The sequence below is a fragment of the Anopheles merus genome, chromosome 2L (genome assembly GCF_017562075.2).
Source record: "Anopheles merus strain MAF chromosome 2L, AmerM5.1, whole genome shotgun sequence".
Taxonomy (NCBI): domain Eukaryota; kingdom Metazoa; phylum Arthropoda; class Insecta; order Diptera; family Culicidae; genus Anopheles; species Anopheles merus.
In genome coordinates this window covers 49,661,572-49,681,880 of record NC_054083.1, presented here as the reverse complement: position 1 = coordinate 49,681,880, position 20,309 = coordinate 49,661,572, and the positions used below count along the sequence as shown (strand labels likewise).

At 44.2% G+C, this 20,309-nt stretch overlaps 4 protein-coding genes and 1 long non-coding RNA gene across 5 annotated transcripts; 1 reads left to right on the top strand and 4 right to left on the bottom strand.

Annotated features, from left to right (window-relative positions):
• Positions 1 to 229: 229 nt before the first annotated feature.
• Positions 230 to 1,981, bottom strand: LOC121592657. The gene is made up of 3 exons (XM_041914298.1): positions 1,891 to 1,981; positions 532 to 1,797; positions 230 to 464 (listed from the first exon to the last, which is right to left on the bottom strand). Exons 1-3 carry the CDS (start codon positions 1,933 to 1,935, stop codon positions 255 to 257), a joined length of 1,521 nt encoding a protein of 506 aa, XP_041770232.1. The 5' UTR covers positions 1,936 to 1,981; the 3' UTR covers positions 230 to 254.
• A 3,575-nt stretch (positions 1,982 to 5,556) lies between these two features.
• LOC121592780 lies at positions 5,557 to 7,374 on the bottom strand. Its single transcript, XM_041914567.1, has 3 exons — positions 7,269 to 7,374; positions 5,907 to 7,175; positions 5,557 to 5,839 (listed from the first exon to the last, which is right to left on the bottom strand). Exons 1-3 carry the CDS (start codon positions 7,311 to 7,313, stop codon positions 5,630 to 5,632), a joined length of 1,524 nt encoding a protein of 507 aa, XP_041770501.1. The 5' UTR covers positions 7,314 to 7,374; the 3' UTR covers positions 5,557 to 5,629.
• A 3,257-nt stretch (positions 7,375 to 10,631) lies between these two features.
• On the bottom strand, positions 10,632 to 12,451 carry LOC121594283. Its single transcript, XM_041917381.1, has 3 exons — positions 12,368 to 12,451; positions 11,006 to 12,274; positions 10,632 to 10,938 (listed from the first exon to the last, which is right to left on the bottom strand). The coding sequence occupies exons 1-3, from the start codon at positions 12,410 to 12,412 to the stop codon at positions 10,729 to 10,731; spliced, it is 1,524 nt and encodes a 507-aa protein (XP_041773315.1). The 5' UTR covers positions 12,413 to 12,451; the 3' UTR covers positions 10,632 to 10,728.
• Positions 12,452 to 13,945: 1,494 nt separating this feature from the next.
• Positions 13,946 to 20,295, top strand: LOC121592666. The gene is made up of 3 exons (XR_006004690.1): positions 13,946 to 14,032; positions 19,750 to 19,900; positions 19,962 to 20,295. It is a non-coding gene; the product is annotated as an uncharacterized LOC121592666 (long non-coding RNA).
• LOC121592663 lies at positions 16,965 to 18,822 on the bottom strand. Its single transcript, XM_041914305.1, has 3 exons — positions 18,733 to 18,822; positions 17,351 to 18,619; positions 16,965 to 17,283 (listed from the first exon to the last, which is right to left on the bottom strand). The coding sequence occupies exons 1-3, from the start codon at positions 18,775 to 18,777 to the stop codon at positions 17,074 to 17,076; spliced, it is 1,524 nt and encodes a 507-aa protein (XP_041770239.1). The 5' UTR covers positions 18,778 to 18,822; the 3' UTR covers positions 16,965 to 17,073.
• Positions 20,296 to 20,309: the final 14 nt, after the last annotated feature.

Below are 20,309 nucleotides of genomic sequence, written 5' to 3'. Positions count from 1 at the left end.
CGTACTTATGTGGTATCAGCCCACACTACTTGGCTCCTCACACGGGAGGATGTTGTTGATTTAATTGATTGAGCAGTTGCTCCAATTTCAGAATGCCAATGACGAATGAATGAAGATCGTGCTGTACTATCACGTCACCAAAATGTGTGATTTTTTTTTGTTGAGTTTTCTAATCAAGCCTACTCAATTTACGTTTATTGAAACTATTTCTCTGGCATCATTTAAAGTTTTTTTTTTCTTTCTCTGGGCTTCACTTAATCCAAACCCTTAGGGCCGTCTCGGCTACAGATTGCCAGATTGTCGGAGATCTTCTGCGGCTCAATGACAGTGCCTTGTATGTAAACTAGCTCGATACATATAAGGATACGGTTCTCGCTAGCTTGGGCCTCAACTGCGGCGAGTTCATAGATGGCGGAAATCTTATTGGCAGTTTGGGGAAACAGATTCGTATAGAAGTTGGCGAGCTAAAAGAGAGTAAAAAAGACGATATGAAAGCAGCTAACCTGTGCACGCCATGCTCCTAGTACTTACCGCTGAGACACAATTGTTCAGATCCCCATTGGTGAGTGTGTTACATACTTTTACTTGATCTATCACATCCTCGTAATCAAAAGCCAGCAGGTCGACCATTAACCCGAGAGTGGTCTTCAAGTATTCGAGACGCTCGTACTCGTTGTCCACACACTGCCAAGCCGTATCGAAAGACTGTCCGAAAATTCCCTTACCCAGCTCCTTGTACTTCTGGAAACAGTAGCGACCGTACTCGTCATTGCCCATCAGCGTGTCCACTAGCTGCTTGAAGAGTGGAAAGTCAAGCACTCTAAAACCAGCTTGCAGTGTAGCAATACGCGAGGTCAATAATCTGCTAATCCTGGCAAATATTAACTCCGTCCCGCTCGTTCGTGGACTCAATACCATGGGGATGAGCAATGCTCTCAGCCTGTTGGCTGCCGAGTTCAGCCTGGAGAACGATGGGGCAGTCCCAATATTCGTCAACGATGGAATCTCATTGTAAGCTGCTTGAGCACTCATGTTCTCCTCGGCAAAATCGCCTACCAGTTGGGTAATAGTTTCGTTCGCAATCCTTTGAATATCGTCTGCGTACTTGCCAGATTCCGTCGACACACCCGTCGACAGAAGGGTCTCCAGTTCCATCAAGTACTTGTCCGCTTCCGCGATGTTCTCGATCGTGGTGGTCAGAATGTACTGCACCAGCGGCAGATAGGAACGCAGGTTGCTGGCCGCGCGCAGCAGATCGTACATGGTGCGCAGTGGCACGAACTGGCGAAGAATGTCCGCACTGACTGTCGCCGATCCTGCACTGTTAACTGCGGCCTGAATACCCGTCTGGACGGTGGCGGTCTTCGCTCTCAGATCGATCAAACCGGTAAGGATGCGCTCGAACGCGTCCGTCAGCTCATCCGAGATGCCAGTGTAGTTGAACACGCCCAGCTCGGCCGTAACGTTGCTGGCGTCGGTCGCGATATAAGTTATCGTTGCATTGATGGTGATGACGAAGGCGTCGAACTGTCCAGAGACGTTGCCATCGTTAGCAGCCAGCAGCGTATCGTAGGCGGCAAGGATGGACTGAGCCTTTGTATCGAACTCGGTGATGACTTTTTCAATCTGAGTCTTTGTGCCGATCAGCCCTGGATATGCGGAGTTTACTGTGGCCACGTTAAGCGCCTTGATGGCAGTCGCAGTGACATTCGCTTCGGTTTTCACCGCCGTAATGCGGACGCTTGCTGGAACGGTGCCGGTCAACGCAAACTCTGGTCTCGGCTCAGCAGAGAGTCCCTGTGTGTGGGAAGGTGTGTAACAATCGGATCATGGTATAGGTGTTGAGGTGCCATTGAGTTGATCCCATTTACAGTGACAACCAGTACTTACCTGCAGTAAGCAGACGAGCCCAAACGTTAGCAGTAGTCGATTCATTTCGTAGACGTCCTCCGCTAACCAGGAGAAGACAAGCAACTAATAGCGCCTTCAGTAGCCGCCGCTTTTATATACGTTGATTGTGTTATGTACCATCGTCACTGGCCCTTCCAGGAAAAGATGGCTAGACGTGCTTTGGCGCGGTAAGCAGCTGTTCAAATTGTACCAGTCTCGGCTTAGAACGCTTAAAATTTTGAGCGCCATCATTTTCGATGGAGCAAATCTCTTTTATCAGCCAATTTCTTCGCTACTAGCTCTCGCAAGAAATTGCCCATCTTACGAGCATTCACGAATATATGTATTTCGGGACAGGTTTCTATGGCTGTCCTTGCTTACATTCTCCTATAGCAGTGCTCTCTAATCTTTTTAGGATCGCGAATCACTTGGCTTTGAAAATACGTTTGCTGTGGCCTACATCCATATAGGGCATACATTTTTAAACTTAGTTCATAGTTTTTGATCAAGCATATGCTTTAATCTTATTTTCAATATGCCTGTTGAAAATTTAATCTTGATTGTGGGGTAAAAATTCCACAATATGTACAGTAATAAGCATTTCTTTTTTTCAAACATAAAATCATTCGCGGACCACGTCTATTAACGCCACGGAACACAGGCTGGAGACTACTGTCCTGCAGTACTTCTTTGTCCACTAAAGGTATCCAGTCTTACAGTACTTCTTTACTCCGACTCGGAGGCAAAAGTATCAGTATAAGAACATTTTGTCATTCTATTGCATTTATATTTAAAAAAACCTGCTATCATCACTTTCTACCATGAGATCCTTTCCGAATCTTCCTTAAATCTGACAGAACCATCGTGGTTGCGTTGAAACGGAAGATTTAATAAAGATTTTCTCAACTCTTCGTCCGGTTAAAAGATAAGGATGTTTCAGACATCAAGGTTATGTTACCGGACGACTGATAAGGCTTTAGTGCCGTCCGCTAGGCCATTTCAGGCATGCATTTAGATAACAAAATCATTTGTTGAAACAAACGCAAACAGTCTAGTATAGTTCTGCAGCAGCCCAAAACGGTCGAAACAGTTGGAGTGTCTACTAAGTTACTAAAGACGACCATGCATTTCATCTCGAATAAATTATCATATTTTGAGAAGTGTGTAAAATCGTACCATAACTATCGTTCTTTCCTGGTTGTTTATTTATTATTGAATTACTTTTTATTTATGCACAACGTTGTAGATACTTAAATCTAAACATACGACAAACAAAGGTTAAGTAGCCCTATAAAATCGACTTAATTTTAGTTCACTAGCCAAAACACGCCCCGCCAAGATCCTACAGCACCAGTGCTGCAATGAACCGTGCTATCTTCCTTCCCTCACGAAGCAAACTTCCATACAGGCAGAATGTTTGCAATATCCAACCAGCGATTTCTCTCCGTACGATGCAAGGCGTCCTAACGAACTAATGTTTTTGATAGCCGTGAAAAGAATGGTCCATCCTTCCAGACACCAACTAGCAGAGTATAGCGGTGGCATTTTGTTGAATCAAGTGATTTAGCTGCTGTTCCAATGGCAACCTATGGCGCATTTGCACAGTACGCCGGGCGTTTCCACTTCAAACGTTCGTCAAACAAATGGTGTCCTCCTACCAAAGCCAGAATAGTAAATGACATCCTATGCACGATCTACCAGAGCAGTGTAGACGCGCCAAATCTCGGCGCAACGGCGTCCGTTTAATGAGTGCGAATGTGCCACGTGCACGAAGGTGATCCAATGTTTCGTGATAGGTTTCTTCCGTTGGAGCATTGAGAGTATATGTTCACAACTCACACTTTGGATGTACGGTGACGATCGCTATTGAAGTTTAGAACGCACTGAGGAATTATACACGGAAACGTCGTAAGTTTAATAGCTTCTTTTCAATCCAACAGTACCTCTTTTTCTAACGCTTTATAATTACTGTCCGTTGTGGCTTGTTATGTTGAGCGAAAAAATTAGGAGAGAGTTAATTTATCGGTATAAATTATTTGCCCGAGCCGAAAGCTCAAAACTCAACGAAACAACAACCATCGAGTTTCGTGAAATGCGGTCAAATGTCAGGGCTTCCGTGCCTGTGCCTGATTATGATCCCATTTCCCCCTGCACCTCTTGACGCAAGTCAACAATCTATATCAAAATACGACAAACGGAAGTTAAGTTAAGTGTATGTGCCTTTCGTGTTGTTGCTGCAGATTCTTCGTATTCTATGTGGCGTAATATCCTACGCGTACATGCCGGCCTATACAGGTTTTCGTAACTAGTTTAGTACCATGCAGCCGGATAGTCAATCCTTGCTACGGGGCGACGATTCATTCGGGACTTTAACCCATGACGGACTTGGTATTGAGTCGTTCGAGTTGCCGGCTGTACCACGGGTTCGCCCTGTTGCTGCCGGTGTTATACTAAATTCAAAATATGGGGATGAGCTACGATAGCTTTGGCTGTTTTCAGCATTGTTGCTTAATGCATAGTGCGATTCCTTCTCGGCTTAGGAATGGATTTAGTGTTCGCCAGGCTGGTTCTTTACGTCACCGCGTTGCTTTTTTCGAGCTGCACGAGTTGAGGCCTGTTGAAAATGTATCCAGCTGTGGTGTACGATTTTGCAGTTTTCATGCCCTCGGTAGCGATGACTACTAGGTGTGGGGTGGTGTGCTGCTGTCCGCTAAATGCGTGAACCTTCCTTAGTGTTACATGTGAAGTGGGTAGAGAAAACTAACCCAGACCGAAGCTCTGCAGGTTTCGATACTCAACTGCTATCTAACTTACTTACTTACTTATCCGGCGCTACAAACGCTTTGCAGTCTTGGCCTGCTACAGGAGTGTCCGAAACCGCTCACGGTCTCGGGCCTTCGTCTGCCAGTCCGTTATCCCGGCCTTAATGGCGGGCTGTCCTTGTGAACGGCCTAAAAAGACTTTACGGGCTGGGTTGACTGCTAACATACCGCGATAAACCAGATCTACTTACGCGCAGGATACCTGCCTCCACAATCGCTGTATGATGCTCAACCTAAGAGAAGATCGTTTGCTCATCAGATCAGGCTAGGATACGCCATTCAAGAGTGAGCGTATTGGATGCACGATCGCTTGTACATCGCTAGTGTTGCTCGGAAGCTTGACTCAGTGCTACATCGCCACTTATTTGTGTGCGTGTTGTGTGAAAGTTTGTATCATGCGAGCATTTCCTTGGCCTGGTCCCAGTGGAACTTGCACCGCAAATGTGCTGATGGAGTGCAGTGTGTAAGTGAGCGTGTAACGGTCGGGTTTACGTAAGTAACTCTTTTCTTTTCCGCAAAATATCGTGCTCTGTTTACATTAGTCGGCTCTGTTTACCTTAGTTTTACCAACAGCTAGTTTGGGATGGTGGGCAGCTGTATCCCTTCTAATGCAGGGCTAATGCAAGGGCTTTGCGCTGAGCTTGCATTTACAGAAATTTGTCGTTCTGCCTTCAACAGGGCCTGGTCACGTATCAAAAGCGGCTGAAAATCTTCACGTAAAGCAACATTGTATGCTATTTTATATTCGTTTGATATTGATACTAAACAACCTCGAAGCAAGTTAGGCTGTACTATAGACAAAAAAAAACTACTATCACACGTTGAGGATTACATTTTTTCCTAGCTGCGATAAAGCCGTGCTCAGCTAGCGTCGTTGTGTTTATTAAAACTTGTTATTTGTTATTTCCACGTTTTACTCAATCCAAACCCTTAGGGCCGTCTCGGCTACAGATTGCTAGATTGTCCGAGATCTTCTGCGGCTCAATGACAGTGCCTTGTATGTAAACCAGCTCGATACATATAAGGATACGGTTCTCGCTGGCTTCGGCCTCATTTGTGGCGAGTTCATAGATAGCGGAAATCTTATTGGCAGTTTGGGGAAACAGATTCGTATAAAAGTTGGCGAACTAGAGGAGAGAAATAACGACAATATGAAAGCAGTTAACCTGTGTATGCCATGCTCCTAGTACTTACCGCTGCCACGCAGTTGTTCAGATTATCCCCACTTTCAAGTTTATTACAATAGTATACGTGTTCTGACACATTTTCATTATCGAGTGTCAACAGGTTGAGCATAAGCTCGAGGGTGATCTTCAAGTATTCGAGACGCGCATACTCGTTGTCCACACACTGCCAGGCCGAATCGAAAGCCTGGCCGAAAATGCCCTTACCTAGCTCCTTGTATTTCTGATAGCAGTAGCGACCGTACTCGTCATTACCCATCAGCGTGTCCACTAGCTGCTTGAAGAGTGGAAAGTCAAGCACATTGAAACCAGCTTGCAGTGTAGCAATGCGCGAGGTCATCGATGTGCTAATCTTGGCAAATGCGCGATCCATTGCGTTTGTTCGTTGAAACAGCGAGGCATTGGTGTATAATGCACGCAAGTAATGCGCTGCTTTAGTAAGATCTTCATATCTTGGGGCATCCAAAAAAAAATAGGCAGTTGTAATCCCAATGCTATCACTAACAGCATCGATGTTCTTATCGGCAAAATTGGCTTTCACTCGTTTAACAGTTTCGTTCGCAATTGTTTGGATATCGTATGCGTAATAAGCAGATTCTAGCGAAACACCCGCCGACAGAAGGGAATCCAGATCCAACAATAAATTATCCGCCTCTGCGATGTTCTCGATCGTGGTGGTCAGAATGTACTGCACTAGCGGCAGATAGGAACGCAGGTTGCTGGCCGCGCGCAGCAGATCGTACATGGTGCGCAGTGGCACGAACTGGCGCAGAATGTCCGCACTGACTGTCGCCGATCCTGCACTGTTAACTGCGGCCTGGATACCCGTCTGCACAGTGACGGTCTTCGCTCTCAGATCGATCAAACCGGTAAGGATGCGCTCGAACGCGTCCGTCAGCTCATCCGAGATGCCAGTGTAGTTGAACACGCCCAGCTCGGCCGTAACGTTGCTGGCGTCGGTCGCGATATAAGTTATCGTTGCATTGATGGTGATGACGAAGGCGTCGAACTGTCCAGAGACGTTGCCATCGTTAGCAGCCAGCAGCGTATCGTAGGCGGCAAGGATGGCCTGCGCCTTTGTATCGAACTCGGTGATGACTTTTTCAATCTGAGTCTTTGTGCCGATCAGCCCTGGATATGCGGAGTTTACTGTGGTCACGTTGAGCGCCTTGATGGCTGTTGCGGTGACATTAGCTTCGGTTTTCACCGCCGTAATGCGGTTGCTTGCTGGAACGGTGCCGGTCAACGCAAACTCTGGTCTCGGCTCAGCAGAGAGTCCCTGTGTGTGGGAAGGTGTGTAACAATCGGATCATGGTATAGGTGTTGAGGTGCCATTGAGTTGATCCCGTTTACAGTGACAACCAGTACTTACCTGCAGTAAGCAGACGAGCCCGAACGCTAGCAGTAGTCGATTCATTTCGTGGACGTTCTCTGCTAAGCAGGAGAAGACAAGAAACTGATTGCATCTCGGGTAGCCACAGCTTTTATATACGTTGATCATGTTATGTTACAACGATTCCGACCATTCCATCACACGACGGAGGAACATGTTTTGGCACACCACACAGCTGTTTAAACTTCCATCGTGCGTCATAACTTTCCGTAGAGTAAAACAGCTTATTTCTTCCCTATCTATGTCACTCGTTCCACAGGTGCCATAAATGACCTATTTTTTTAACATTGTAGAAATTCATGTACTTTGCAATACTCTTCTTAACATGTTCTACATAAAACGCACATATTAAACCACTCCTAAAGTAAGAGGTACCTGAGATTGTGGAGCAAAAATATCAGTAACATATCAACTTGGGCAAAATAGCTCTGCCGTCATTGTCAAAGCTTCCCAACTGCACTGGGTCTTGTATAAATCAGATAAAAACATGCGCACCTGCGTTCCGAATATAAGATTTTAAAAATACTGCTCAATCCTTATTCGACAGTCCAAAATTATAAAAGAAATGGACTAAGAAATAATGGATGGAAATACAGGGTTTTCCGATAGGCTGTCAAGTTATACACTGGTGGACATAAAAATAGGAAAAAAAAATTGTGTGTTTTTTTTTTGCGTGCACTAGGTGTGTCATCGCCAACAGTTCGAGGCGTACTGAATTTGCAATAGTCGAATTATGCCTTTTATACTCTCATTTTTGGTGCGCTACTTATCTGAGTTTTGAGTGCCGGCAGCGTTTTGCGGCAGTATAAAAGGAGAGCCAAATCGTGTTGAGCTTCATTCTTCCATCAGTGGTCAAGGTGAAAGGTTGCTGTTGAAAAATTCCACAAAATCATCATGGGTCGCGGAAAGCACTGCACACCAGAGGAGCGAAAACACATTCAGGGGCTTTATCGTGAGAACGTGCCAATCAAGACAATCTGTAAGGCGTTCGGCCGTTCACGGACGTTTGTGGACAACGCCATTCGTAGCGAGGCTACGGGTAAATCGACAGGTCGTCCGCGAAAAACAACGGCCGACGTTGACGCGCAGATTGTTGAGATAATCAAGGCGGATCCTTTCAAAACTTGCGCTCAAATCAAGCAGGAGCTTGGTTTGCAAGTTTCGGCGAAAACGGTGTCTCGCCGTTTACACGCCGCTGGGTTCTGTGCCCGGAGACCGCGGAAGGTTCGTAAGCTGCTGCCGCACCACGTAGAAGCGCGCATTCGGTTTGCCGAAGAACATTTAGCTGCATCCATCTTTTGGTGGAGTAAAATCATTTTTTCGGATGAGTCCAGAATCAATCTGGATGGTTCGGACGGCATTAAATACGTCTGGCGCCTTCCTAATCAGGCGTATCATCCGAAAAATACGATAAAAACCCGAAGTCACGGAGGCGGCCACGTAATGGTGTGGGGTTGCTTCTCCTGGCACGGCCCGGGTCCTTTGTTCCGTATCAACGGGACACTGAACTCGGAAGGGTATAGAAAAATACTTAGTCGTAAGATGTTGCCATACGCCCGACAAAAATTCGGAGACGAAGAGCATTACATCTTTCAGCATGATAACGACTCTAAGCACACATCGCGAACAGTTAAATGTTATTTGGCAAACCAGGATGTGCAAGTTCTACCGTGGCCTGCGTTGAGTCCTGACCTAAACCCAATTGAAAATCTGTGGTCAACTCTCAAGCGTCAGCTTAAGAACCAGCCTGCACGTTCAGCCGATGATCTATGGACACGCTGCGAGGTTATGTGGGAAAACATACCCGAAAGCGAATGCCGTAAGCTCATCGAAGATATGGCCAAACGCTGTCAGGAAGTGATAGCGAATAACGGTCATCACATTGACCGTTAGAATGTGTTTTCGCTCTGTGGAACACCGCAACACCTCCTCCCAACAACCACTTAAACAGTCCTTTTCAGGGCTACCAAATATTTCTGACAAGAACTATGTCTTTCGGTCACAGAAAAAAGTTCCTATTTTTATGTCCACCAGTGTATGTCGTTGAGGTGCGATAGTGTGCCCAAAAAAGTGTGCCGCAGTCTTGCGATACAAATCCGCAGATCCCGGTATTGGTAACGTTTTCAAGCATCGTTCCGCAGCCTTGCGTTTGTCTCCCGCAAATTCGTCAAAGTGTCCCGTGGTCTTGAGTTCTATCGGAAACCCCTGTAATGCACGTTAAACACAATCAAATGACAGTGATTCCGTGCCTGGGCATGAACAGCTTCTACCTCATTGTAGCTGTCCCACCATGTAGTGCCCCATCATCTTTATATAAGGCTACTATTGTGATCAGTGCAAAGCTAAAGAGAGTTGACTGCAATACAGGGTTTTTCGAGGGCTCTTATAGCTGTCTCATAGCTCATAACTAGGGACACATTTTTCATTGTTTTTTACTGAAATTGAACTTTGTATGATCTTGTATGACTCTGTGGTCTCTTTTTTAGACAAGTTCGACGGAACATCCAATTAAATGTGTCCATACAAGTTGCTATAGATTCCATTATATCAGTGTTAGATAACCAAGAAAATCCCTAAAAACTGACAGAACTGTGAACTGATAGAAGAGCTGTTGACAATCCTGTATCTGATCGAAATTTAAAAGATCCACCGGAATTTGGGAAACTTCACAAAGACTACACAGAGGACGAAAGACTTGATTATCCCGAAGGTCCACTGTCCAATTTTATGTTTCATATGTGTACTCCTTTGCAGCAAATGTCATCGATAACTATTAAGCAGGATTTACTGGAGGTAAAGCCAACAAACGATTCAACTTTACAGCCTTATTTCAGACCAGCCACTATGTCGGAACGACTTACGTGCAGTAAAGTTGTAGTCAGATCTCATAGGTCATTCAAGTTTATCACTTCAACATTGCGTTACAATGCAAGCATGCTATCATTCACGATACATCCTCGAAAATCCAACTGAGAAGGTATGTAAGGAAAAACATAAAACAAGCATCAGTTGATGGCATTAATTTCTTGTTTTGTTGAAGAGTGTTGATAACTGTAAGTGATCATATCTTCAAATAAGGAAGTAAGTAACGAAAATCAGAGACGTATTAACGAAGAATTACTACCTCGCGTAAGGCGTAAGGCTACCTCGAATCAGGATATGCTGTATTGAGCATAGTCGCAGTTCTGCGGCTGTGCAACGAAACTGCCGGAAGTTCTAAGACAACGACCCCAAATTATCACAATGTGCTGCAGGACGAGCGAGCACGCGAAGAAGCAAAGTCAACAAAACTACCATTGCATGTTGAGGTTTTGCTTTTTTCCTAACTGACATATAGTCGTGTGAAGGTAGGGTCGTTACGTTTATTTATACTATTTCTCTGGCATCCTTTTCTTTCCATGGTATGCTGGTAGAATTTATTTTTCTCTCTGAACTTCACTTAATCCAAGCCCTTAGGACCGTCTCGGCTACAGATTGCCAGATTGTCGGAGATTGTCTGCGGCTCAAGGACAGTGCCTTGTATGTAAACTAGCTCGATGCATATAAGGATACGGTTCTCGCTAGCTTCGGCCTCATCTGTAGCGAGTTGATAGATGGTGGAAATCTTATTGGCAGTTTGGGGAAACAGTTGCGAGTAGAATGTCGCTAGCTAGAGGGAACAAAAACACATTGATATCAAACTTCAAAACTATACACACCATGCTCCTGCTACTTACCGCTGAGACACAGTTGTTCACATTGTCCTCATTAGAAAGTATATTGCATACGTATACCTCCGTTATCACATCTTCGTAATCGTAAGCCAGTAATTCAATCATAAGTCTCAGGGTGGTCTTCAAGTATTCGAGACGCGCATACTCATTGTCCACACACTGCCAGGCCGAATCGAATGCCTGGCCGAAAATGCCCTTTCCCAGCTCCTTGTACTTCTGATAGCAGTAGCGACCGTACTCGTCATTACCCATCAGCGTGTCCACTAGCTGCTTGAAGAGTGGAAAGTCGAGCACTTTGAAACCAGCTTGCAGTGTAGCAATGCGCGAGGTCAAAGATGTGCTAATCTTGGTAAATGCGGCAACCATCGCGTTCGTTTGTTGAAACAGCGTGGCACTGGTGAACAAAACTCTCATATTGATTGCTGCAACAATCAGATCGGGATACTTTAAGGCAGTCCCAATATTCGACGAAAACAAAACCTCATTGAATGCTGTTTCAGTATTTATGTTCTCATCGGCAAAACCATTTACCACTTGGTTAATAGTTTCGTTCGCAATCCTTTGAATATCGTCAGCGTACTTGCCAGTTTCCGTCGACACACCCGTCGACAGAAGGGTCTCCAGTTCCATCAAGTACTTGTCCGCTTCCGCGATGTTCTCGATCGTGGTGGTCAGAATGTACTGCACCAGCGGCAGATAGGAACGCAGGTTGCTGGCCGCGCGCAGCAGATCGTACATGGTGCGCAGTGGCACGAACTGGCGCAGAATATCCGCACTGACTGTCGCCGATCCTGCACTGTTAACTGCGGCCTGGATACCCGTCTGGACGGTGGCGGTCTTCGCTCTCAGATCGATCAAACCGGTAAGGATGCGCTCGAACGCGTCCGTCAGCTCATCCGAGATGCCAGTGTAGTTGAACACGCCCAGCTCGGCCGTAACGTTGCTGGCGTCGGTCGCGATATAAGTTATCGTTGCATTGATGGTGATGACGAAGGCATCGAACTGTCCAGAGACGTTGCCATCGTTAGCAGCCAGCAGCGTATCGTAGGCGGCAAGGATGGACTGAGCCTTTGTATCGAACTCGGTGATGACTTTTTCAATCTGAGTCTTTGTGCCGATCAGCCCCGCAAATCCGGAGTTTACTGTGGTTACGTTGAGTGCCTTGATGGCGGTCACAGTGACATTAGCTTCGGTTTTCACCGCCGTAATGCGGACGCTTGCTGGAACGGTGCCGGTCAACGCAAACTCTGGTCTCGGCTCAGCAGAGAGTACCTGTGTGTGGGAAGGTGTGTAACAATCGGATCATGGTATAGGTGTTGAGGTGCCATTGAGTTGATCCCGTTTACAGTGACAACCAGTACTTACCTGCAGTAAGCAGACGAGCCCGAACGCTAGCAGTAGTCGATTCATTTCGTAGACGTCCTCCGCTAAGCAGGAGAAGACAAGACACTGATTGCATCTCGGATAGCCACAGCTTTTATATGCGTTGATTGTGTTATGTTCTATCGGTTACGACCTTTCCATCACACGACGGAGAGACGTGTTTTGGCAAAGCATGCAGCTGTTTAAACTTCCATTGAGCGAAATCTATTTTGGTACTGCTAAACTTATCGGACCATCCCTATCTTCGTTACTCGTTCCTCATGTACAATGAGTGGCCCATTTATAGATTATTCAAGAATACATGTGTATCGTGGCTGATTTCCAAACATGTTCGAAATACAACCCACATCTTTCACCATGCCTAAGGACCTTTTTTGCTCTTTTTTCTAAAGAGATTCTGAAGGAAAAGTTATAAATACCAGTAACAGATCGATTGTTAAACTAATAACGCTCACAATAACACTGCCGACACTGTCAAAGATAGGACTACAGCGGATCTTTTTTAAATCAGAAGTAGTTCTTTGTGATTGCATTTGAAACGTAAGATTTGAAGAAGATTGATCGATTCGCAATGATCCCTATTGACCCTTAATAGTAAAAGTTAAAGATGGATGGAGCAACTAAAGTTTACCACGCAACAGTTGCTCTAGATGTCATGGCTATGTAACCTGAAGTCCGGTAAGAATTATTATTGATTATTGTATACATTGGCACCGTCCAATAGCATTGAGAACAATCAACATAAGTCGAGTTAAGGAGACAAAATCATTTATTGAAAGACAGTAAATAGGTTTAGATGGCTCTGTGACAGGTGTAAGGAAAAGTGAAATTCACTCGCAGACATGAAAACGAGAAATAAAACAGATGAGACATTTAGGTTAAAAGGATTAAGCAGGTTACATACAAGGGAATGTTATGATAAAACCGGAACTAGTTGCTTTTATTTCAAAAAAAAAAAAGAAACTAAAGTAAACCACAATTTTCGCCTCGAATAAACAATCATGTTTTGAGAAGTATGTACAACTGTACAATGATTATTGTTCTTTCCTTGTTGTTTCTTCGTGATTCAGTTACTATTTTATTTGTGTACACTGTTCAACATAGTTTACACTAAACTAAACCCGTCCATTTCTTTCATCTCACGGCAATAAACGTCGCCTCCTCAGATCTTACAGCATCATCGTCCCAAACGAGCTATGTTCTTGGTGACGGTAATGTTAAAGTTGTGTGACCTACCGATCATACTTCAATAAACACAGAATTTTTATGATTTCCGTCCATTGCATTTCTCTCCGTGCGATGCGAACCCTCCTAAAGAATGCAAGCTTTTGATAGACATAAAAATAAGGGTTTACTCCAACAAGAAGAAAATAGCGCCACACACATACGGTGGATTTTGTTGAATCAAGTGGTTTAGCTAACTGTTCCATTTTCAAACTTAAGTATGTATGTACAGTTAGCCTGGTATTTATATCGGTTGTAAATATTTGTACCAATACTATTTTTAGCACAACCAGAATAATAAAAGACATCCAATACACGATCCACCAGATCTATGGCGCACTTTGGAAATAACGGCGATGAGAAGAAGCTCTTCTACAGGCAGCTGAAGAGGGAGTACGATCGCTCTCTCGACACAGCACCACGGTAAGGATCGTCATTTAAGTTCAGAACGCACGGGGAAGTTGTGCATAGTAACGTCGTAAGGTATATTGCTTCTGTCTCCTTGGCTTCTGAGTATAGATGATGGAGATGATGGATAAGATTATTAGTGTGATCAGTGCATAGCTACAAAGCAGTTAGAAGTGATAAACTGACAGAAATGATTTTGAAGATCCTCTATGCGATCGAGATCCAGAGGATCAACCGGAGTTAGATTAAGCTGTAGATAAGCTGTAGATGTAGCTGAAGTTGTAGCTGTAGATTAAGCTGTTCACGCAGATAACACAAGAGAACGTACAACTGGAGTATTATGAAGGTCCTTTCTCATATTTTGTGCTACATATCAGCACCCCTTGCAACTCATATCGTCGATTACAACTCAGCAGCCATAAGGTAAGCTAACGCATTGGAATTATTAAGAATTATTACAAGCCTACGAAGGACTTCACCACTAGGATACTAGGATAATGGCTCATTAGAGATGCTCAGAACGCTGTTGACCTTGGTATTACTCGGGCTCCATATTTGTGAAGATCCGCTGTAGTCCTATTTTTGACAGTGTCGGCAGTGTTATTGTGAGCGTCATTAGTTCAACAACGAGGTCATCGATGTGATATTCTTGACAAATGCGCGTTCCATCGCGTTTGTTTGTTGCATCAGCGTGGCGTTGGTGAATAATGCACTCAGGTTGATTGCTGCACTAAGAACATCGTCATATCTTGGGGCATCATAAATATGAAGTGCCAATCTAATTCCAATGCATGCATATAAAGCATCGAAATTCTTATCGGCAAAATCGTCTAACACTTGGTTAATAGTTTCGTTCGCAATCCTTAGAATATCGTCTGCGTACTTGCCAGATACCGTCGACACACTCTTGGACAGAAGGGTATTAAGATCTTTGAAATACCTGCCCGCCTCCGCGATGTTCTCGATCGAGGTGATCATAATGTACTCGACCAGCGGGAAGTAGGCACTCAGGTTGCTGACCGCACGCTATTTTTAAAACATACTAGAAATTCATATACTTTGGAATAGATTTCTTAACATGTTCTACCTAAAACACACATTAAACCACGACTAGAGTGAGAGTAACTTAAGATGGTGGAGCAAATGTTTAAAGTATCAGTAACATATCAACTTGTGCAAAATAGCTCTGCCGTCATTGTCAAAGATCCCCAGCTGCACTGGATCTTCTAGAAATCAGATAAAATCATGCGTACCTGTGTTCCATATAGAAGACTTTAAAAATATTGCTCGATCCCTAACCGTCGGTCCAAAATTATAAAAGAAATGGACTAAGAAATAATGGATGGAAAGAATGGACATTAAACACGATCAAAAGACAGTGGTTCCGTGACTGGGCCTGAACAGTTTATACATCTCAGTAGCTTATAAGCAACCATGTAGTGTCCCACCATCTTTATATGAGGCTAAAATTGTCAGCTAAAGCAAAGCTAAAGTCAGTGCAAAGCTAAAGAAAATTGGCTAGGAAGCAGGGGCTTTAGAGGGCTTTTTCTTATGGAACTAGAACTTGTTGGAACTAGAACTTGATGTTTAGTGGGTGTGGCCCTTTTTGTTGGACAGGCTCTTCGGAAATTGCAGTTGCAGATGTGCACCCCTGTGCAACAAATGTCGTCAATAACTATAACCAAGCAGGATTTACAGGAGGTAAAGCCAACAAACGATCTAAGTTCATGGCCTTATGGCAGACCATCCAGTATGTTGGAATGATTTACGTGCAGTAAAGTTGTATTCATATCTCACATGGGTTTGGGCCATTCAATTATATCACTTCAACATCGCTTTACCATAAAATCATGCTATTACAGGGTCTTCGAGGATTATATAAACATGTTCAACGAGTTGTAGATTCGTTCAGGCATATAATAGACTTTTTCAGCGAGATATAGAATTGTTCGGGAGGTAGGCGTTGACTTGTTCGGCTATACTGTAGAGCTGTCACTTTCGTACCACTTGGACTGCAGTTTAGATCAATCTCATCAGGAGGTAAACAAACGTTTTTCGAAAAAATATGTTTGTTTCAACTAATTTATGTATTAAACAGCTTGGGGTATGATTATTAGCTACTTTCAGGACATTTAAGAATGAAAAATGAAATGCTGCGGCACAGTGTGTAAACAAAACAAATGACAGCACTACAGAATCGCTGAACATATCAACGCCTACTTCCAAGCAATTCTATATCTTGCTGAAAGAGTCTATTATATGCCTGGTTGGTTGGGAATCTACAACTCGCTGAACATGTCTATATAATCCTCGAAAACCCTGTATGCACGATGTATTTAGAAAAAGCCAACTGAAAAGGTATGTAATGAAAAAATAAAACATAAACCAACAACCACGAATGGGCCTATTTGTGCAGTAATGCAACAGTTGGTGGTATAAATTTCTAGTTTAACTAAAGAATGTTGATAACTGAAAATTATCAAGTCTTCAGATAAGGGAGTAAGTAACGAAAATTATAGACGTATTAACCAAGAATTATTCCAAGACTACGCGTGGCTACAAGACGTGTAGGCTACATTGCGCATAGTCCAAGTTCTGCGATTACAGGGTTTCCCACGATTTATTGGTCAGTTCCCATGATTTTTTGGTGCGTTCCCACGATTTTTTGGTCGTATACCATAGATTTTTGGTTCGTTCCCATAATTTATTGGTATTTTCCGATTGGATATCAATACAATTGGACCAACAAATTCTGGGAAACGACCAAAAAATCGTGGGAACGCACCAAAAAAATATGGGAACCCACCAAAAAATGATGGGAACCAACCAATAAATCGTGGGAAACCCTGTATGAAACTAAGCGGACGGTAGAAACAGAGCTGAACGAGAACGAGACCAACAAAACTATCATTGCATGTTGAGGTTTACTTTTTTTTCTTAACTGTGATAAAACTGTAGCAAGCGTCATTACGTTTATTTACACTATTTCTCTGGCATCATTTTCTTTCTATGCTATTCTGGTAGCGTAAAAAAGAGTTGTGTTCTCCGCGCTTTGCTTAATCCAAACCCTTAGGGCCGTCTCGGCTACATATTCCCAAATTGTCGGAGATCTTTTGCGGCTCAAGGACAGTTCCTTGTATGTAAACTAGCTCGATGCATATAAGGATACGGTTCTCGCTGGCTTCGGCCTCATCTGTAGCGAGTTGATAGATCGTAGAAATCTTTCTGGCAGTTTCATTAAACAGTTCCGTGTAGAATGTCGCTAGCTAGAGGGAACAAAAACACATTGATATAAAACTACAACATTGTATACACCATATTCCTGCTACTTACCGCTGAGACACAGTTGTTCAGATTATTCCCACTGGTAAGATTATCACATACTTTTACTTGATCTATCACATCCTCGTAATCGAAAACCAAAAGGTCAACCATTAGCCCGAGGGTGGTCTTCAAGTATTCGAGACGCGCATACTCATTATCCACACACTGCCAGGCCGAATCGAATGCCTGGCCGAAAATTCCCTTTCCCAGCTCCTTATACTTCTGATAGCAGTAGCGACCGTACTCGTCATTACCCATCAGCGTGTCCACTAGCTGCTTGAAGAGTGGAAAGTCGAGCACTTTGAAACCAGCTTGCAGTGTAGCAATGCGCGAGGTCATCGATGTGCTAATTTTGGTAAATGCGGCAACCATCACGTTCGTTTGTTGAAACAGCGTGGCGTTGGTGAACAAGGCACTCAGGTTGGTTGCTGCAACAATCAGATCAGAATGTCTTGGGGCACTCCCAATATTCGGTGATAACAAAACCTCATTTGAGGCTGCTTCAGTATTTATGTTCTCATCGGCAAAACCATTTACCACTTGGTTAATAGTTTCGTTCGCAATCCTTTGAATATCGTCTGCGTACTTGCCAGTTTCCGTCGACACACCCGTCGACAGAAGGGTCTCCAGTTCCATCAAGTAACTGTCCGCTTCCGCGATGTTCTCGATCGTGGTGGTCAGTACGTACTGCACCAGCGGCAGATAGGAACGCAGGTTGCTGGCCGCGCGCAGCAGATCGTACATGGTGCGCAGTGGCACGAACTGGCGCAGAATATCCGCACTGACTGTCGCCGATCCTGCACTGTTAACTGCGGCCTGGATACCCGTCTGGACGGTGGCGGTCTTCGCTCTCAGATCGATCAAACCGGTAAGGATGCGCTCAAACGCGTCGGTCAGCTCATCCGAGATGCCAGTGTAGTTGAACACGCCCAGCTCGGCCGTAACGTTGCTGGCGTCGGTCGCGATATAAGTTATCGTTGCATTGATAGTGGTGACGAAGGCATCGAACTGTCCAGAGACGTTGCCATCGTTAGCAGCCAGCAGCGTATCGTAGGCGGCAAGGATGGACTGAGCCTTTGTATCGAACTCGGTGATGACTTTTTCAATCTGAGTCTTTGTGCCGATCAGCCCCGCAAATCCGGAGTTTACTGTGGTCACGTTGAGTGCCTTGATGGCGGTCACAGTGACATTAGCTTCGGTTTTCACCGCCGTAATGCGGACGCTTGCAGGAACGGTGCCGGTCAGCGCAAACTCTGGTCTCGGCTCAGCAGAGAGTCCCTGTGTGTGGGTAGGTGTGTAACAAACGTATTACGGTACGGGTTGAAGTTTTTCAAAGGAAAGTTGATGTGCCTGTGAGGAGGTATAGACATCTGGTGGTTACCAGTACTTACCTGCAGTAAGCAGACGAGCCCGAACGCTAGCAGTACTCGATTCATTTCGTAGACGTGCTCTGCTAAGCAGGAGAAGACAAGACACTGATTGCGTCTCGGGTAGCCACAGCTTTTATATAGGTTGATTGTGTTATGTTCCATCGCTACCAACCCTTCGGGCACACGATCGAGGAAAATATTTTTTGGCACAGCATGCAGCTGTTTAAACTTCCATCGAGCGCCATAATTTTCTGTAGAGCAGAACTTCTTATTTCATCCCTATCTTCGTTACTCGTTCCTCAGGTGCAATGAGTGGCCCATTTATAGAACATATAGGAATACTTGTGTTTCGGGGCTGTTTTCGAAACATGTTTGAAACATACCACTCCGAAAGTACTCCTTTGCTCAGATTCTGAAGGTAAAGTTTAAAGTACCAGTAACGTATCAATTGTTTAACAATTAAAGCTCACATTAGCACTGCCGACACTGTCAAGGATGGGAAAACATTGGATCTTATAGAAATCAGAGGGAATCCTGTGCGATTGCATTTGAGACGGAAGATTTGAGGAAGATTTATCGATCCATATTGACCCGAAATAGTAAAAGTTAAGAATGGATGGAGCGACTAAAGTTTGCCACGCAACAGGTGGGCCAAATGTCATGCCTTTATCACTAAACGGCTGGTAAGATATTAGGTTTAGGTTCCATTAAATAGTATTAAGAATAACCATCACAAGTTGAGTTCAGGTAACAAAATCATGTGTTGAAAGACATTAAATAGTTTTAGATGGCGTTCGTTTTCGTTTTAGAAAGTCACGAAAAGAATGGTTCACCCTAAACAGCAGAATATCAGAGGGATAACAGCCACACACATACGGCGCATTTTGTTGAATCAAGTGGTTTAGCTACTGTTTCAATCTCAAACTTTAGCACGTGTGTACAGCATGCCAAGCGTTTCTACTGCTTGTTAACATTTGTATGAGTGCTATTTTTATGACAAGCAGAATAATACATGATATCCGATATACGATTTGCCAGATCTACGTTCTATCGCACTTTGGAAATACCGGCGATGAGAAGAAGCTCTTCTACAGGCAGCTGAAGACGGAGTACGATCGCTCTCTCGACACAGCACCACGGCACATCTTCATTGAAGTTCAGAACGCTCGGGGGAGTTATACGTCGTAAGGTAAGTTGTTTCTCTCTTGATGTAGCTCCTGAGTAAACATATGATGGATAAGATTACTTAGTGTATGGCAGTGATAAACTGACAGAAAAGATCCTCCATGCGATCGTGATCCAGAAGATCAACCGCAGTTGATGTAAGCTGAAGATGTTCACGCAGATCACTCAGGATGACAAACGACCGGATTATCTCGAAGGTCCTCACTCATCTTAAATATTTCATATTTGCACATCTTGCAACAAATATCGTCGATAACTGCTAAGCCGGACTTGGATTACAGGTAAAACCAACAAACGATCTTACAATACAGATTTATTACAAAGCATCCATTATGGTCGTACGTGTGATGAATGAGCGTGGAGCACATCGCCTTACCTACAAAGCACTAATTTATGTGTTCCAAGACCATTAT

Excerpts from the sequence above, each read along its gene's own strand:
- LOC121592657 (XM_041914298.1), bottom strand. The coding sequence starts at position 1,935 with ATGAATCGACTACTGCTAACGTTTGGGCTCGTCTGCTTACTGCAG. Across the intron at positions 1,798-1,890 it reads GGCTCGTCTGCTTACTGCAG|GGACTCTCTGCTGAGCCGAG; the intron begins GTAAGTACTGGT and ends TCCCACACACAG. Across the intron at positions 465-531 it reads TGAACAATTGTGTCTCAGCG|CTCGCCAACTTCTATACGAA; the intron begins GTAAGTACTAGG and ends ACTCTCTTTTAG.
- LOC121592780 (XM_041914567.1), bottom strand. The coding sequence starts at position 7,313 with ATGAATCGACTACTGCTAGCGTTCGGGCTCGTCTGCTTACTGCAG. Across the intron at positions 7,176-7,268 it reads GGCTCGTCTGCTTACTGCAG|GGACTCTCTGCTGAGCCGAG; the intron begins GTAAGTACTGGT and ends TCCCACACACAG. Across the intron at positions 5,840-5,906 it reads TGAACAACTGCGTGGCAGCG|TTCGCCAACTTTTATACGAA; the intron begins GTAAGTACTAGG and ends TCTCTCCTCTAG.
- LOC121592663 (XM_041914305.1), bottom strand. The coding sequence starts at position 18,777 with ATGAATCGAGTACTGCTAGCGTTCGGGCTCGTCTGCTTACTGCAG. Across the intron at positions 18,620-18,732 it reads GGCTCGTCTGCTTACTGCAG|GGACTCTCTGCTGAGCCGAG; the intron begins GTAAGTACTGGT and ends ACCCACACACAG. Across the intron at positions 17,284-17,350 it reads TGAACAACTGTGTCTCAGCG|CTAGCGACATTCTACACGGA; the intron begins GTAAGTAGCAGG and ends TGTTCCCTCTAG.
- LOC121594283 (XM_041917381.1), bottom strand. The coding sequence starts at position 12,412 with ATGAATCGACTACTGCTAGCGTTCGGGCTCGTCTGCTTACTGCAG. Across the intron at positions 12,275-12,367 it reads GGCTCGTCTGCTTACTGCAG|GTACTCTCTGCTGAGCCGAG; the intron begins GTAAGTACTGGT and ends TCCCACACACAG. Across the intron at positions 10,939-11,005 it reads TGAACAACTGTGTCTCAGCG|CTAGCGACATTCTACTCGCA; the intron begins GTAAGTAGCAGG and ends TGTTCCCTCTAG.